At 42.3% G+C, this 19,383-nt stretch overlaps 1 protein-coding gene and 1 long non-coding RNA gene across 4 annotated transcripts in view; one reads left to right on the plus strand and one right to left on the minus strand.

Annotated features, from left to right (window-relative positions):
- Positions 1–5,217, plus strand: part of PTPRN2 (protein tyrosine phosphatase receptor type N2) — a 635,529-nt gene extending 630,312 nt beyond the window's left edge. For both annotated transcript variants that reach the window (XM_086865041.1, XM_086865050.1), the window contains one exon: positions 512–5,217. In XM_086865041.1, coding sequence (XP_086721167.1) covers positions 512–583 — 72 coding nt within the window. In that variant the 3' untranslated portion in view covers positions 584–5,217. The remainder of the gene's footprint in view (positions 1–511) is intronic.
- A 2,268-nt stretch (positions 5,218–7,485) lies between these two features.
- Positions 7,486–19,383, minus strand: part of LOC111925461 (uncharacterized) — a 47,604-nt gene continuing 35,706 nt past the window's right edge. For both annotated transcript variants that reach the window (XR_015279668.1, XR_015279669.1), the window contains one exon: positions 7,486–9,237. This is a non-coding gene — a long non-coding RNA (uncharacterized LOC111925461). The remainder of the gene's footprint in view (positions 9,238–19,383) is intronic.

Consider the following 19,383-nt stretch of genomic DNA (forward strand, 5'->3'; position numbering starts at 1 on the left):
GAGAGAGGCTTGAAAAGATCAGTGACAGGTAAGCCAAAAAGCAGATATTGTTCTGTATAATAGATATCAGGGGAGGAGATATTTATTTCAGATTCTTTCAACTAGAAACAGTCCTGAGAAAAGCCAAAGTCTCTGCTTTACAGCATCTCACTTACTTCATATTTCAGTAATGTTCCCATTTCTGTGTCAGAGGGAAATGGCTGGTGATCAGTGACTCCCAAACCCTTCTGACCATGCAATGGCAATATATCATCGTGTCCCGATAGCTTGGGCTCTGCTACTAACATTTTTCTCCATTAAAATGACTCTGGCTTTGAGATGCTGTCTAACATGTTATATGACATCAATAATCCCAGAACATTTTGTTCCTTTCCATTGCAGTATACAGTTAATCCTGCATATTCATATTTTTAACAATGTCTTGAGGACGTTCAGCAGCAGAATAGAGCACTAGGCTTTCTGGAAAGTGTTTTGTTTTATTATTCAGGGTGTGTGTTTGTTCTCTCTGCAGGAGCAGTTTGAGTTTGCTTTGACAGCGGTGGCAGAGGAAGTGAACGCAATACTCAAGGCCCTTCCCCAGTGAGCAGCTCAGACTCCCGAAGGTTCCCGCAGAATCCATCCCTCGTTCTCCTCATCCTCAGTCCCTGTGAATGTTCTTGGAAACCGTGACCTGACCTTAACTGTGTATCTTCTGTTGTAACCACATAGTGATAGGGTCCTTGCAAACTCCTTTAGCTGGTAAAAGTTCAACAGTTAAAATATGTATTCTGTTTTTTGGGGTTTTAAACAGAATTTTTAAAGTACATCAAAGCCTCGGATTAAGTGACAAAACAACACATCTAATTCCTCCCACATCCTTGAAGCCCTGAATGTCACTCTTTGAAAGCACACATCCATGTTCTTAATAGCAAATATACAATATTGTGGGTAATTAGTGCAGTCAATATCGTCTCAGAAAACAGTGTTCTGTTATATTTTGTAACTTCTCAAAGGCTGAATAAGAGTGAGGGCCTGAAGAGGATGGTGATTGATCCCATACTGTGCCAAGCTCGAGCATGAAATGGTGCTGGGGGTGTGAGCAAACACAGGTCCAGGCTCTGGCAAGGAGAGCTTGCACCTTCTCATGCCAGGCTTTGGCAAGCAAATGTTTTCTTAACTGTTGTTTACTTTTCAGCTTTGTGCCATGAGAGGAAGAAAATCTGAACTATGAGTAAAAGAGGCTTGCATGGTTGTTGCAACTGGGGAGAAAACATGTTGGTCACATTAATGGGAATTAAAGGGATAATGAGTACAACTCTGACCATGTATCTGGCACTGACAGCACAGAAAAGGAGAGCATGGCTCTCCTCAGGTGATGGGAAAGGTCCTGTCAACAATCAGGTAATTGTCCAGAGCTGTTATGAAAAGAGATTGTTGGTTTTATGGGATTACTGAGGAAGAAAATGGGATTCTCCCCTTTATATCTTTGCATTTCCCTCTGTAAAGCTCCACTGTGCCATCCTTTTTAGCCAGGAAAGTGTATTTCTGTAAAAGCCTGGCTGAAGAAGAAATCTTCAATCTGCATTTTATGACTCTCATTGAGTTTGTCTGATCCAGGCATTTGTTGCAGCTCTCTGCAGAGGCTCTGCTCACTTCTTGTTCTGCAGGACACCTATTTGAACTGAGCATGAAGGGGTAAAGCAGCACAAAGATTGAATTTCAGAGATTCATGTGTTCTCAAAAGCCTAATGCCTACTGTTGCAAAGTGATACTAAAATATGTCTGTAAATGGTTTGGATATGCAATCTTGCTTCTGTGATTTCACAGGTTTAGTTGTGGTACTCTTCTAAAGGAATTTACATTATTAATAGAAAGTACTCTGATATGTTTGAATGAAGGGCCTGAGAGTATAAATACTGAAGGTACCTAAGTGATGTAGGCTATTAATTTCATTTTCAAAAGTGAATATTTGGATGCTTTTTCATATGCTATCCTACATCTCTGTGACTTGAGAATCGGGGATGCTTTTTTCCCAAAATCTTACGAGTGTTGTGTGCTTGAAACCATATTAGGCTAATTGTTTGACTTCAACAATAGAAAATATATCATTGAATTTAATTTGGGAGCGGGAGCTTTTATAAACTTCTAATCAATGAAATGTTAAAAACAACAGTATCACACAGTTTTGCTGGCACAGAGGTGATGAGCATCAATCAAAATCAACCATGTTGCAATTTTGTGTTGTAGGTGTGGATATTGGTGATTTCTTCTTTTTAGCAACTAAAGAGTTACTAAAAAAAAAGGAAAAAAAAAAAGAAAAAGCAGAATGCTTGTTACTTTTTGCCATACATTTTTGTATGCTTTACTTGATATATGCTGTTGCAAAATTTGTGCATCCCATTACTATAGCAGTGCAGAGCAGTTACTGCAGATGCCATCATCCTCTTAAGTACACATACTGTACATTAAGCCACATGTTTATTTTATGGCCTAAGCATTTTAGAGCTTTCCTAGCAATAACTAAAAAAACTAATGGAGTATAAATGAGAAAATTGCCTTTTTCATTTGATAATTTAGGTTTAACAGGATTCTTTTATTACTTTAGCTAACACAAAATTGCAGATCAGGGCAGATGAGATCAGTTTGAGCTGTATCAGCAAGTGTTTGAAGTAGATTTACTGTGAGCCACGTACTGCAGCTTTCTGAAAATACAGGTAGTTGTATGCAAACAAACTGTCCAAAGAATCAAAACTGGGGCATCCTAAGCCAAGCCCTCTGATTACTGGGTGGAATGATTTCCCAGTGTGAGATGCTGTGCCATCACCCACTCCAATGGGCTAATGGGGTTTTGCCACAGATTTCTGCCCTGGGATTCATTAGTGTTTGCCTCCTGACTGTCCCTGTGCATACCACAAACATGACTGACGAGCCTTTCGTTGCACTTCAGGAATATTTCTTAATTGTTCTTTTGCAAATATTTGCATTTCATAATAGCAATTTCAGGGTGATCCCTATTAATTCACAAGCAGCTGAGTGTGGGACTTCATGCTTCAGAGTTTATTTAGCATAGATTAGAGGGCATTAATCTTCCCCAAGGCTAATGGGGCAGGAATGTATTGTTTTATTCATCCTTGTACAGCAGTTTACACAGCAGAAAGATGCAGTCTTACTCAGAGGTTTAGAGTATCTCCCACTGACCATCATTGACAATCTTGTTATTTCAGCCATGTTTTGTACAGTTCTTCCACAAAGAGGTGCAAGGCTTATTCTGTTGACTGTAAACAACCACACAGAATACTTCATCTGTGCACAGCACACTGTTCACACCTCTCAATAAATACCATGCTTCTGGGGGTGATAATCTGCTGCAGGGTCAATTAGTGAAATGCAGGTTTCAGTTGCACCAGGGCAATCTAAAGGGGTCTGACTATCCATTTCCCAGGAAGATGCCAAAGCCATGGATGAAGCCACAGAGATGGATTTGCCATACAGGGCAGGTATTTCTTTTCACTGAAGTTAATTTAATCTTTGTGGTCTGGTGAAGGATGTTATTCAGGCCAACCCCCAGTCACTTGCACTGGACATGGGATGCACCCCATGTCACTGTCAGGTTGAGTTGAGCTTCTGCCAGAAGCAGGGATCACCTGAGAGTTCAAAGTCAATGAGACCCATCCTTCTCTGTTCAATTTTCTGCTGATCTTTAGTAAACTCATTGTGATTGAAGCTGGGGCTGGTGCATGACTCTTGGCCACAAACAGCATGTGTTTAATATTGGACACGCTCACATTCTTGACAAAGACAAACGGTGTGTATGGGTTTTGTTTGTGTGGTTGAATCTTTAAATGACATTTTAGGGGGCAACCTGCAGGAAGGCAGTTTAACCCCACTGCTCCTCACTGGTCAGAGGCAGAAATCCCTGTTTTCCCACAGGCAGCACACAGCTGCTGTCCCTGAGCAGGGCAGGGACCTGATCAGACCCCTGCTGATGCAGTCAGTGTGTCCAGACAGGAGGGACAGAAAGGTGGTTGTCACCAGAGTTGATATGTTGCAAGAATAAAAGCACAGTTGCTCTCTCCAGCCTTTGCCCTTCCCATGTCATGGGCTGGGACTTAGAGGAATGGAGAGGCAGGACAGCACCATTCCCCATACTAAGTCTGAATTCCCCAAATCCCAGATGCTCAAGGTTCAGCCTAAGGCACAAGGCTGAACAACAGTGTGGGGTTTACTGTTGGCTTCAGGTGTTCAGGTGTGAGCTGTAACCATTGCTGTTGGCCACAGCTGTGGGACCTGCTGCAGCCCAGGTAACACCCATCCCAGTGGAAGTCCTTGGCCAGGAATGAATTTCAGCAGAAAATCACAAATCTAAGTCCCAATCCAGTAGCAAAACAAGCCAGATTATTTTTATATAAGCTACTAAATGTTTAACACATTTCAAAATATTTTTAGAATCTACACCCATGACTAAACCTTGTCCCTGTCTCCAGCATGCATGCAGAACCAATCCCCATCCATTCCCAGGGGAATGACAGCTATAGTACCTGTAAGGAGTTCATGCTTTATTAGTCAAGTGGAACATTAATAAAACCTGGCCCACTTCATAGTTTCCAGAATAGTCATTAATTAAAAAAACTGTTTATTGGAACAGAAAACAAGTATTTGATTAGCTTTGTTACAGAACAATAGCTCTCCTCATTTTTATTCTGCATATTTTATTCTTTCTTTAGAAAATTCTCTTAAGAAGCATTTGCGATAATTCGCTTTTTAAAACTGTACAGTTTCTATGGTTTTGCTTTTTAAATGAGAGTACACTTTGTAGATTTGATTATTATATTTTTCTGTTAATATTACATTGGGCATTACAAAAGCATTCCCCACCACAGTGAAAAGAAAGTGATCCTGTTGGTTTATTGTAAAAGAAAGAAAAAAAATAATTAAAACAAAATTGCAGAGCTGTGGCATACTCAATCCAATTAGAGCATGACTCTTTACTGCTCTTCATTTACCACATGAGAAAAAAAAATAAAGTTACACCAGCAAGATTTCATTTGAAGCTGTTCATGCATGCTGTTTGTACTGTATTTGATGGCATAATATTGTTTTGTTTACAACCTTTTCTTTCTCGTCATTCTATTCTATTCTTTATATGTATATAGTTAAAAAAAAAAAAAGATTATACAAAGTATTTTGTTCTACCTCTGTAAAAATCATATTTGTGAATAAAGTCACGTTGTCTGTGGAGTATGGTATTGTGAATACAGCATTAACAGCTGGTGCTTTGCTTTTATTTTGGGGGGGTGGGTCTTGCTGGGGGGATGGGGTCTGACAATCCGAGGTGGGAACAGGAGGCTCAGGGAGCAGCACAAGTGCCCTGCTGATGGCTTGGATATGCACATTTCATCTGCTCTGAAAAGAGATTTCAGCCAGCTCTGGCTCAGGTGTGTGGCCTGTAATACTGCACCTTACAGGATTTTGATTGAGGTGGGTTCCTATGTTCAGGCCAAAAGTGAAGCAGGCAAAAGAATCCCTAAATTACAGGGACCTTCCTTGTACTGCCAGGAAGTGGAAAAAAATCACCTAGAGCCCGTGTCATAGAGTGTACAAGTTAACAGATTAAATACTACCTGCTTTCAGGAAAATTAAAGGCAGGAAAATGTTTTTGGGAAGGAAAGGCTGGTGGATTAGACCATTACCAAAATGGCCAAGGATTTAAAACAGTAGAAGTTCATAGAAGCATTTGAACAGGTAATGCAAACTTCTCACTTATATTAAATAAGAGGAATAAAGTATAAGATTACCACACAAACACGGCATTCAATAAAGGGTCTTTTACCTGGGGCATAGTAGGTCATTTTCCCATAAGCACTGTCCATTTTATAAGGGTTTATATCTTCCCATGAAATACCTCCTGTTAGCTGTCAGAGCAGTCTGGGTTTAGGTAGTCCTGGCGTAGCAGTTTTCATGGCCCTGTGCAATGTGTTAAAATTTTACTAGTGTTTTGAAGAAGACTTAAAATATGTATGCCACTTACCTGGAAATCACTAGAAAAATGTAAACAGAAATGTAAAGTGATCCTGGTCCAGCTCGCTTCCTTCCCATCAGAAGAATCAAATTTTACATTCTTTAACCTTGTTTATGTAGTTGCATGTTTTAGTATCTCTGCCTTTCTCAGTGTAAGAAGGTGACTTTCATCTTGGAAGCAAAATATATGCACCATTACAGCTATTTTCCTGTTGGTGTAATTTAGGAGGTCTTTCATCTCCAAGACAGCTTTCTGAAAACTCTGGTAAAATCAGATGGAGAACAAAAGGAGAAATGTGTTTAACTGTATAAGTACTGGAGCATTGTGGATCTTCTAGGTGGACCCAGAGCCATCAGTTGTGCATCATTCATTCATTCATTCATTCATTCATTCATTCATTCATTCACACAGGCAGTGCTGCTCTGGCCTCACACTGCACAGGTGCACAAAGCTGTAAAACAAGTGCTGATGGGACTGGTATTCCTGTTTTGGATGCTGAGCAAAGAACTGCACACCCACAGGGAGGGGTAGCAAGTAGGCTGGGTTTAGTCTTGGCCTACACATAGGAACTTTAAAGCACAGTGTGCTTGAAACAACTGAGTCCTTGGGGAAGTTTTTCTTAGGTCAAAAATTAATTTCTCCCCTTGAGAGTGCACCATTTAAAACCCCCACATGCAGGTAAATCAGCAATACAGATGATAGATTCAATGTGGAATTAAGACTTAGTAAGGTTTGGGCTATTTGGCTGATGTCCTGCCCTGCCCCAGATTTTTCCTGCAGTGGCTTTGGTCACACTACTCAAAGATAGAGGACTGTGTTGCTCCCATCATTTACAGCATATAGTACAGGTGGGATTCAGCTTAACCAGCTTCTCAGCAGCTTTTCATGGACTTCTACAAACCACCGCTTGTGATGGTTCATCATAAGCTTCCTTTGTGGTCAATAAAGGAAAACAGAGCATTTTTAGAGTGGGAATTACCTGGTTTGGCTTCCACTTCACCATGAGGTGATTCATCTTATTCACCCCATACCCTTAAAAAGGGAACATCAAAATTTTACTATGTGCTAAGTACAAAAGAATTTCCTTTCTATATTGTAAGCCTGTTCCCTCAAAACTGGGTTCATTGGATCACTTGTGAAAAAAAGGGAAGTGATTTCTGATTTTATAAACCTTGAATTTATAGGCATCCTTTTCCTATTCCTTCTTAGTTTCTCCTGTTGCACAAGGATGACTCATGTCCCCTCTTACAGAAGCTGTCCTGTGCCTTTGATCACCTTTGCTCCCCTTCTCCTTAACTTGTCCAATTCTGTTTGTATTACATTCCAAGGTACACAGGGCCCAGGCTGTGGTCCAGTGTCACAGTGATGTTTTCAGATATTTTAAATATTTTTCTCTTCTTTGGAATGTCTAACATTTTGTTGCCCTTCTCCACTGCTGACCACTGAGGTTCTGCTCACAGACATTTACTTGCAGCAATACCAAATGCTTTTCTTCAGGTCATCTTTATATCTTTATTGTTAAGGTGTGTTTCATATGAATTACTTTATCACCAGTGGTGTCATCTGCCATCCTTACAGTCCTGCAGTAGCAAAAAAGGTCGCTCCATGACACTTCACAGCTACTTTTGTTTTTATAAGGGTAGGTAATACTGTGTCATTCACACTCTGCCACCTCAGTATCACCTCCTCCTTTTTCCTATTGTTTAAAGTAGGGAATCACCAGCACTACAAAAATTGTCCCTTTCTTCTTAACTTTCAATCTTTCATTAACTAGCAAAAAACTTCCCCCTAATGCAATGGCCACAGTTTCTGTAAGAACCTTTCATGAGACAGCTTTTGCCAAATGTTTTCAGGAAAGGCAAATGCAAAATAATCACATACATCATCAAACGCAGTGATTCCTTCAAAGTCTCTTAGGAGCATTTGCAACACAACTTTCCCCTGAAAAACCCTTGTTGCTTCTCCCTCTTTACACCATCAGTTATGCAGGATCTAGACACAGGGGTGTGGATGTAGTTTATAGAGTAGGACACAATAAAATAGCTTTGGTATCCTTTCGGAGTCAGTGGAGAGCTATGGCATGGGTTAAAAACGGAGCTGTGGAGCTCAACTAGTGTGACCCCCACTCAGCACTTGGAGCACATAGCTCAGAGTCATTCCCAGGCACATTTTGAGTATCTCCAGAGATGCAGACTCCTCTGGGTCTTCTTTGTCAAAAATACCTTTTGAAGATCTTGTTGAAATTTCCCTTGATGCTGATTGGAAGCCGTGTGCAGACAAATCCCTCTCTAGGTTCCACCACCAAGGTTGTCATTGTGGAGCACACTCAGGAAAGTAGCACACATGGAAGGATTTATAGATAAATTCATAATCCATGAGCTGAATCCCACCCTCTGGGCAGGATTTGGTGCTTGCTGGTGAGTGGTTGATGTCACTGCAGATGCTGTGGGTCCACTGCCCAGCCTGCAGCACTCCAGCCAAACAGTGGAGTCTGAGGTTTGTGGTTTGTTTGCCAGCCCTGTGCTGGTGGCTTAAATCTCCTAAGTGCCTCAAATGATGTTGGATGCCTACGTACAGGAATCTGAATCCCACATCCCATGTCCAGTAGTTGGACTCTTATCTTCTACCAAAACTGAAGGTATGGGAGGGAATTTGAGAGGACAGCAGCTTCCCAGATAACTCACCACTCCAAAAGAGGCAGCAGCTTCTGAAAACCCTCATTTTGTTGTCAGAGCTGGATTCAAGGCAGGGCTGTGACTTCAGCAGCATTACTTGAGTGTGTGCCAAGCCCAGGCATGAGGTGCTGCAATGAGCACAGCAGGGCACAGCTGGAGAGCAGCCCTTGTGCTGGGTAGCACTAAAAGGCTTTGTGTACCTCACAGCCAGTGACAGCATTGTGTGGGATCAGGGGCACTGTTGCTTTCCAGTACAAGAGGGCAAAAAAGGGAAAACTGGCCAAAAGCATGAGTTCACTTAAAATAAAACCTAGTGTACAGCAGTGTTCCAGTAACTTTTGTTTCTATATGTGGCATCCATTTCCTTCACACAGGAAGTCTGCTCCGTTTTCCAGCAAGTTTCAGTTGTCCAAGTTAGAAATGTTGGTTCCTGAAGGTGGATATTACAACAGAGAGCCTCAGCAAGAGCAGTTCTTGAGGTGTTCCTGATGCTCCACCTGAGCTGTTGAGCAGAGGCCAAAGTGGACCCACAGCTTTGTGATCCTGAGAAAAGCACTGCCGAGGCTGAAAGGAAGCCAGAGCTCTGGTAAGTGGCTGAAGGGGAAAAACAAACTTCCACTTTTTCCAGAAAAACCTTTTGATTATTTAGACATTTCCATAAATGGAAATACACTTTGCTTTATGAAAAGGGAGATTCATTTAACATCTGGAGTGTCTAGCTGTGCATGGTTGAAGGAGCTTGGTAAGTGACCTGACTCAGTGAGGTGTTCTTTGTGAAAGAGAAGGTCTTTACCATTGACTTTATCATCTGTTCTACTCTTCATTCTAAGACACAGTATTTTCATTATATTTCATTTAAATATGCTAATATAGAAGCTGAAGTAACAAGCTAGGATCTGTTAGGATTCATCTGAAATTAATTACCTTTCTACCCATGCCATATATTTCCATTGCAAAGACCCTCAAGACAGGCAACCAAACCAAACTGTGTTCCTAAGTAGTTAGGTAGGATTTGGCTTTCCTTACAGTTACAGCACTAAATGCTGAGATTTTTGAAGAAACATTTTGATTGTGTTTTTTATGTTAAATTACCTTCTTTATTTTTTTCTCTGCAGTTCAGAGAATAAAGACACTATAGCAACAGGATGAGCTGAGATGACTTGTGAAATAAAACGTTTCTTGATGGACTACTGGCTCGTAGACATCCATGTATTTTGTTCTGGAAGATTTTGTTATGGCTCTGTTTGCTGAACCAGACCCTTGTTGGAGTCTCAGTTGTGCCAAATTCCTGCCCTGCTCAACTTCCACCTCCTTTATCCTCCATGGCCAAGTGGCCAAATGGAGATGGATGTATTTGTAGGCTGGTCCCCCTCTGATAGGAGGATGTGAGGCACAAGAATAGAATCTTGCAGGAAAGATGTGGGTGCTTGCTCTGCAGGAGAGAGCTTATAGCAGAGGTTCCTGTATCATCACATTCACCAAGGAATGGAACGGATGGACATCTCTGTAGTGATCTGCCAGAGCAGTCATCTTGCTGATGAGCAAGTCCCAGTCTCCAATAATTTTGTTCTTCTCAGTAAAAGAAAAGAGAATGTGGTTTTTTTGTCAGTGTTGTAGGTATTTATCCTGGAAGATCTTCACAGATCTTCTTTTTCTGCATCTAACTTGCTTTTCTGTAGGTTACCAGCACAACATCTAACATGCACAGAACCACATAAATGTCCACAAAATTATTTTTTTTGTTTTTTTCAGAATGCTGGCTTGAAAAAGCTTTTTCAATTTTCTCTGGTGAATTCCTGTAAAAGCAAGACTTATGTAAATGGCAGACACAAGCAGCCCTGCCATACATAACCAGTGCTGGTCCCCCCTCCTCAAGCAGACTCCTGTAGCTGTATCTTACCAGTGTGAGTCACTGAGACCATCCCGTTTTAAATGTTTCTTCAGAATAGATGGCTGAAGCTGCATGAGTTACACTATTTCTAATGTATGTCAATTAATTAACAATTTAATGCTGGCTGAAAATGCCATTATAGCTTTTACATTTGGCTTCCGTGAAACCTCATTTAATATTATTAAGTATTTTAAGTCAGGGAAAAGTAATTTAATTACTTGTCTGAGTTCCCCTTTAATGCACAGTGAGATATAGAGGGTTGGGCAAGAAGGAAAGGAAACATAAGGATAAACTTGATAAACTTCTGCCCATATCCAGGGTCAGGATAATGCACTGGCAGGTTAGACCTTCCAGGAGACAAGAGGTGAGAGCATTGTGTACCACTAACAGATATTTTTCTAAATCCTCTAATAAGTATTTACTTATTACACACTTTCCTCTCCCCATACCATCTGCTCCCCTACTCTTCAGTAAGTAATGTAGGTATAGAAGGTAGGATTTGCTTCCTCTAATCCAAACAGCTAAAAATTAAGTAGTAGTCCCAGATAATCCTTTCAGCTTTCTTCCAAATCAGCAGAGAGAAAGAAACAGTGGTAAATTACTTAGCCCAGAATTATCTGTGGGCTAAGAGCAGAAAAATACTATTCCCAGAGGAAACACAGGCTGGGCATTAGGCAGGCAGGACATTACAGAAATAGCCTCCCTTGCAGAAGGAAAGCATCATAAAATGTGGAAGGACTCCCACCTGGCCATGGGCTTTAGGTCTCCCCTGAAAGTTTCCCCTCCCCAGCATGTTCAAGGCTCTGATCACAGACTCTGCATCTCTTATGGGAACGTTTCACTGCCAACAGGCAGCTGCTGGACCCAGCTCCCACAAATCCTCACTGGTGTGCCAGGACTGCAGCACAGAGCTGAGAGTGGGGATTGCCCCTGCATAGGCCAGATTTGTGTGAGGATTATGAATAGCTGGCACTTCAAAGTTAGGGGAAAAAAAGACATTTGTTTTTTCTTTTTTATCCAGAGACTATAAAACCAATACCAGATGGTGTTTCAGCACTTATGTCTTCCCCTTGTACTGTGACACAGGTTTGCTCTTCAGCCATCTTCACATTTAATTCACCAGTTATCCACAAAGAGAGTAAAGGTGGTAGGCAGCAGCTCTGGGATCTTGAACCAGAGCAGAGAAGCTGCCTAGGCATGGTGTGAAGTGGCTCAGGAATAGATGGGGATGGAAGGCAAACTATCTTCAGCAAAGTTTGAAGCCATCTGGGGGATTTTGCCATATAGGTTAGCACCTTCTCCATTCCAGAGATGCAGAATCATCTCCTGGCCCATAGTCCAGCCTTCTTTTCACCATGCTTCAGCCAAAATTTCACTCTTATTCAACCTTTTGGTGAAGGATAGGGGAGTGTACTCCATTCAATTTGTGCCAAGTTGAGTCAATGAAGGAGCTTTTGTGCAGTAACAGAATAGGCAGCTCCTGGTCTGAGAAGGGACAAAGTGTGAGGTATTCCACTGCATACTGTGCTGTCTCCTGACCTCAAAGGCTCTGAGATCCTTGAGCAGAACAGGGTTGGAGCTAAACAGTGGTCTGCCCTCTTACAGCACCAAACACAGGAAGAAGAAGAGACCAGCACCAAGGAAGATGAACAGGGATTTCTTTCTCTGCATCACCTCAGCAAGAGATATGCTGATAATGGCATCCTTTTGTGAATGACAAGTTCTTCTTCCCCGAGAGAGGGGCATAAATTCATTAGCCAAGAAAAGGGCTCAGAGGTGAATCATGAAAGGCCTGGTAATCTGATAAGGAGAAATATTGCCTTATTAAAATACAAATGGCAAGCTTTATTGTTTTTATTTTAAAATACTGTCTCCCCCACTGAAAGGCCAGCAGGTAAGGGATATGGTACAGATTCTTTTTGTTGGCTCTGGGAAAAAGTAAGCTGTGGACAGAGGGGACAGAACAGGTTTTCACTTTTCACCTGGTTGGTCTGGAGATTTTTTTGCTCCCATTCCTTAAGTTCCTTCATGTCTGCCAGGTTACAATAATCTAGTTTACCTTTCTTTCATATTTGACTTAACATCAGAAGCTCTGCTGTCTCTGAACATCTTCTGGCACATGAAGGGCAACTAAATGAGTTTGTAGTGCCTTGCTAACTTTCTCTCTGATATTTTTTTCTAAGCTTGGTTTATTTTTGAAAATGCATTCTGTTGACCAGTTGCAACCAATAGGACTGTGCCTTTGACTTTTGACTGCAATTTTGTGTTGGTTTCTCTGCTAACACAGTATTTTCTCCCCCTAGACCATACCTTGCAACAGATGTTTATCTGTGCAACTATTTCTGGAGCTGTTTTAGAGAGATATATCTCTCTCACAGATCTAGATGTAAATAAACAGCAGAAAAAAAAAAAAAAAAAAAAAAGAGAATAAATAACAGCACAGCTATGTGGACAGCCAACAGATGGATAAATGTCCCTCCAGACATTTGTGCTGGATAAAATAGCATCACAGCACTCCTACCAGGCACATGTTCAATTACTCATGGTTGGACGTCTATAATTTTTGGTGTAGGAGACATCCAACCCTCTGCTATCACATTGGCTCTACAGGGATATGGGAGTTATTCTGGATCTGCTGGCATCCCCACACCTGGCTGGCAGCAGTACCTCCCCCCCCAGTCCCCTCCAGTGATTCCAGCAACACAAGGTGGTTCTAACTGGTACGAAACTGAAAATTTGATAGAAGGGTAAAAGCTGGAAAAGCCATGGGTTGAGATAAAGACATTTTAACTGGTAAAGCAAAAGCCACACACGTGCAAAGCAAATCAAAGAATTTACTACTTCCCTTGGGCAGGCAGGTGTTCAGCCATTCCCAGGGAAGCAGGGCTCCACCACACACAGGAAGAAAAACATTATCACTCCAAATGTTCTCCACTCCCTCCATCTTCCCTCTGCTCTATACACTGAGCATGATGCCATATGGTGTGGGATAGCCTTTAGCCCAGCTGGGGTCAGCTGTCCTGCCTGTATTTCCTTCCAATATCTTGTGCACCCCCAGCCACCTTTGCTGGCAGGATGGTATGAGAAGCAGAAAAGGCCCTGGCTCTGTGTTTGGCCCCGCTCAGCAATGACAAAAACATCTCTACATTATCAAAACTGGTTTTAGCACAAATCCAAAACACAGCCTCATAGTAGGAACTGTGAAGAAAATTATCCCAGACAAAACCAGCACAGTGATACACCTTACACCATTCTCTCTTTAATTCCTTGCCTGGCAGATGCATTTACTGGGCATTTATATTCATTTCCTTCTTTTGCTAAACATTTAAGAGAAGGTTTGGGTTTCACTACAGTATTCACTGCTTTTGGAGCAGGCAGGATGAAGAGCTTTGTTATTCTACATCCAATCCTGGCACTGCCTAGTCCCACAGAAAGGGTGTTTAGGGTCCTATCCCTACACAGCCATTCCACATAAGAGAGCAGCTTTGGGACTCTGGACCCTTCTGTCCCACCAGAAGGCCTAGACTCCACATGCTTCAGTCCTGTCCATGTTTACTGGAACTGGCTGGGCTTGCATATGCTACTTCCTTTGCAGCCAGCTCTTGGAAAATCACCCCTGCTGGCTCCAGGAAGCAAAGTCCTCTGCCTGCAGCACAGGGAAGGGAGCACTTTTTAAAAGGCTGACAGGACACTGCCCAGACAGCGGGTTGCCTTGTCTCTGAGGGCAATCCACTCTCCTTCACTGTTCTGTGGGAGGTGTTCACACCAGCTTCTTCATGGCTCTAAATTAGCAGCCTGAAGTTTTCTCATCAATAGTTAAATGCTGGACCCTGTGGCAAAGCAAACCTGCTCTCATGGTGGCAGAGGGAGCCGAGATCTCACCTGTAGTATTTAACCCAGACATCAAATTTTGTGGGAACACTGCTCCTCTCTCAGAGGGAGGTGAGCCTGGGCATGTCCCTGCCAAACCCCTGACCAGGTCACATTGGCTTGGCCAGCCTCAATCCATCCCCAGGGAGCTCAGGAGAGAGGCAAGCTACACTGCTGGTGATTAGAGTGGGAGAATGAATAATTTTCACAGGTTCAGTTAGGAGCTTTCAGACAAATTGCTGAGACATATCAAGTGTACGTGATGGAAGACTAAAAGGTGAAACTCTGAAAACATGAAATTATTCTTGCTCTTAGCTCCCCTGGGCCTTATCCAGAAAATGCTTGACTTGGCTTTTCCATATAGCTCTATTCAGGACCAACGTTCACGGCGTGTTGGATAGAGCTGGGTCTTTATTTTATCCATCTGCATTTCTCCTCTAATTTATTGACTACTCCAGTTCTGATGATTAGGTCAGGCAGTGTCACATGCTTCAAGTACCGAGGCCAATTAACACTCTTTCTGGGTGACCAGGATTGCTGATCGATTAAGCTGCTCCGTCCCACTGAGATTCCTTGCTGTTGCAAAGGCAGGCACACGGTCACACAGAATACATTGAAATAGAATTAATGGAAAGGCAGGCCTGAATGACAGCTGAGATTTTTTTTCTTTTAATTTCTGGAAGGAATCCAAGGAGGGGTTTATTGGACTTCTCTTCCCAGCAGTTGCAAAGAAATAACAACTGTTATTAAAAGAAAGCTTCCTGGGGAGGGGGGAAGAAAAATGGATAGAACCAGCTAAAATAATCTCTGAACAAAATAACCCTCTTCCTTCCAGAAAATGGTGAAAGTGGGAAATCATAGCAATAATAAAACTGAGGCTTCTTCTAAAAGATACACACATTTAGCATACTCCCATCTACCCAGGAAAGGTGTATTTTTAAACAATATTCAAAAGCTGTATAGCTCACGTTCCTCAATTTTTTTACACACTCAAATGAAAATGAAATTAACTGGATACAGCAAGGTACATGACCTTGAAGTGCTGTGCTAACAGTAATTTTATTTTTTTTTGACAAAAGGTATTCCATCATGCATGATGTTAAGAGGGGTAAGAGTCTGCTGGATATCCTTGCACTAGGTAATGAGGGTGGGAAAGAAATGGAGAGGGGATTTTGCTGCTGGAGGTGACTCTGTCCACATGGTACTGTCTCTTTCTGGCAGTGGATCAGACCAGCCTGATCTACCACCAGAGACACCCCTTGGACATTGATTCAATTTTTATTGCTCCCAGACAGAATAGCTAAAAAAGCAATCCACATCATTTCATAAAAAGCAAACTCTCATCATTTTTTCTGACTGAATACTTCAGAAGAGCACTAGGCATTTGCAGGACTAACACTTCAATGCAAATGAAACTTGAATGAATAGCAACACTAACTACCAGCCTGCATCAGAATCACTGACCTGTCGGACAATCTGAATTGGAAAGAGCCTTTAAAAGCCCATCCCCACTGCAATAAGCAGGGATAACTTCATCTAGATCAGGTTGCTCTGAAAGCCTGTACAACCTGACCTTTAATGTTTCCAGGCATGGGGCATCTACCACATCTCTGAGCAACCTGTGACAGTGTTTCTCCACACTTACCATAAAAAAATTCTTCCTTCTATTGAGTCTAAATCTACCCTTATTTTTTAAAATCATTACCTCTTGTCCTGTCACTGCAGACCCTGATAAACCTCTGTCCTCATCTTATACGTCCCTTTAGGTACTGAAAGGAGCTCTAAAGTCTTCCTGAAGCTTTCTTTTCTCCAGGCTGAACAGCCCCAGCTCTCTCAGCCTGTCTTTGTGGAAGAGGTGCTCCAGCCCTCTGATAATTTTGTGGTCTCCTCTGGACTCACTCCACAGGCCCATGTCTGTCCAAGGCTGGGGAACCCCGAACTGGGTACAGCACTCTAGGTAGGGTCTCACGAGAGCAGAGTACAGGGCCAGAATCATATTCTTTCACCTGCTGGCCACACTGCTTTTGATGCAGCTCTAGCCCAGCTGGGCTGCAAGTGTGCACTGCTGTGTCATGTCCAGCTTTTCTTCCACCATCACCCCCAGGTCCGTCTGGGCAAAGCTGATCTCAATCCCTTCATCCCCCAAGCCAGACTGATGCTGGGGGTTGCCCTGACCCAGGTGCAGCACTTTACACTTGCCTTTGTTCAACACTGCAAAGTTCCCATGGGCCACTTCTCCAGCTTGTAATAAGTAACAGGTAACAAGTGGTGCCATCTGTAAACGTGCTGAGGGTGCATTCAGTCTCACTGTCTGTGTCATGGGTGAAGACTTCAGATAACAGTACAGGCCCCACTTGTTACTGATCTCTGTTTGGACACTGAGCTGTTGACCGCCACTCTGTGGGTGTAAACTTCCAGGCAATTCCTCATCCACCCAAAAGTCCACCCATTAAGTGCATATCTCTCCATGTTAGAGAAAAGGATGTTTTGGGGAACAATGCCAAAAGCTTTATGGAAGTCCAAATAAATGACATCTGCAGCCCTTCCCTTGCCCACTGATGGAGTCACCCCACCATCGAAGGCCACTAGATTGATCAGGCAGGACTTGCCCTTGCCAAAGCCGTGCTGGTTATGTCAAATCACCTCCCTGTCTCCCATGTGCCTTAGCACATCTGCTAGGAGGATCTGTTCCATGAACTCCCCAGGCAAAGAGATAAGGCTGACAGGTTGGGAATTCCCAGGTCCTCCTTTCTACTCTTTTTTAAGATGGGTACAATGTTTCCCTTTTTCTGGGACTTCACCTGACTGCCATGACTTTTCAAATATCACAGAGAGTGGCTTGGCAACTACATCACCCAAATCCCTCAGGACTCTGGGATGCATCTCATCAGATTCCATAGACACATGTACATTCATGTGATCTCATGATCTCCTAGCACAGTGGGAGGGACTTTGCTCCCCCAGTTCCTGTCTTATGGTCCACTTGGGAGGTCTGGGAAGTGAGATTGCCAGTGAAGACTAAGGCAAAATAAAAGAAAAAGTTCCTGTGTGTTGTGAGTTGTCCACACAGAGCAGGGCCAGAGCCACTGTAGACACATGAATTGAATCACTGGATGACAGCAGCTTTTATCAGCTTCTTCAGGTAGCTGGAGCTGGAGCCTCAGGCTTCTCAGAGAAGTACAGCATAGGCACCCTGGCACATTTTGCATTAAATGATACTCAACTTCACATTTTTTTCTTTTGTGAACTGCCAAGAGATACTTCTCTGACACTAATGCAAGCTGGGCTGGCCCTGCAGTTTGAAGCCTCTGAAAAAACAACTGGTTAGAGTGCAGTCAGAAACTGGGGCTTAGAAAAGGCAGAGCAAAGCTGGGGTGAAAGGCAGGCAGAGGATCCAATCTCCAGAGCAGGGCTCTGAGAGGACCAAGGTGGGAGAACACAACACAAAGGCATTTGGATTTTCCTTTCAGTTGAAAACTGGTATTTACCCAGGTATTTACCATGATGTCCCAGCTCAGGTTAAGCACCCTGTGGACCAGGCACAAAGCCAGCACAAGCTCTGCTCCAAAGATTAAAGCCTAACTGCACAAGAGACATGAAAGTTAATGATGGAAGGAGGCAAAATATTGCTTTAGTTGAAGGTAATACAGAAAACCTGAAGAGGTTCCTGGGCTGATAGACTGGCTTTGTGTGTCAGAACATCTTTCTGTGGGACAAGGTCTTGTTTCTAGTCTTGACCCCTCATCCTGGAATTTTCATGCATCACAAATCCTGTCTCAACCTGGCTCAAGATCTGACAGGCTCTGCATATGCAGAGTATGCTGTTAGCATCACCAAAGATTTGGATACAGCAGAACCAAACAGGACATTGTGAAAATGGGATTGCACTCTCTCCAAACCATCTCTTGGGTATGTGCATGATTTCCCCTGTGATCTGTACCTTCTAGCTCCTTGGGCTACAAGGTCTCTAATGCCAGTCAATTCATCAGCTTTCTGCAAAAAGAGAGTAATTTTGGAAAGCTGAAACATGGTCTTAATTAACATGCTATTGTGGTTAATCTGTTTTACCAATCCCTTAATGCAGAGAATCAATAGTTACAGACATCAAAGTTGATGAGTTTCCTCACAGGAAAAGAAAAATCTATAAAACATAGATGGTTACACTTCTCAAAGCTGCAAATTAAAAACAATGAGTTTCACTAAACCTTACCAAGGTGAAAGTTGCTGATATTTTAAAATAAGCCTGCAGCTGGCTCCTGGGCCAAAATTATTGCACAGCCCTTTGAGGAGCAGGAAGATTGGGACAACTGCCTTTATAACCTTCCTAGCTTGAATGGCACCTCAGTACATGACTTGGTGGATTTGCAAAAATAATATTTTTCTTAGTACAGACCAACCAAACGGCTGTGGTATTGATCTAAATACAACAAATCTTCCAGACTTGTTGAGAAAATTTAGCATGCACAGTATTAAATGGTTTTACAGGACTACAGTGATTGATGAAGGCCAAATGTGAATAATAAGATATTTAACTGCCAAAAATTTCTATGCCATGGAGTATAATATTGTTTAGTTTCAAAGTATGCAAGAAAGTTGTATCTTTGCAACAATTTGGCATCTTTAATATTCTACAGATTGAAAAAAACCCAGAGAACTGGCTAAATTCCACCTGCCCTGGAGGAGTGGAAACCCAGACACTGGGGGTAAGAGCTTTACCCATCTTTGCAGTTGGTTGTTATGGTCTAGCTAAGACAAATAGCTCTCAAATTCATCATCTGTATGGGGCTTGTTCCTCTGCCTCTGGCAGAAAAGGCCACATTACTTAGTGAAATGTTTTTAAATGTTTTCTCGTAGCAGATTTTATGTGGAAAAAAAACTTCTCCCAGCCTTCAGGAAATATGCAAGAATTGAAGTTTACTATCTGTGTTTAATCACATATAATTTTACAC

Source organism: Cyanistes caeruleus, chromosome 1 (genome assembly GCF_971803275.1).
Source record: "Cyanistes caeruleus chromosome 1, bCyaCae1.hap1.1, whole genome shotgun sequence".
NCBI lineage: Eukaryota > Metazoa > Chordata > Aves > Passeriformes > Paridae > Cyanistes > Cyanistes caeruleus.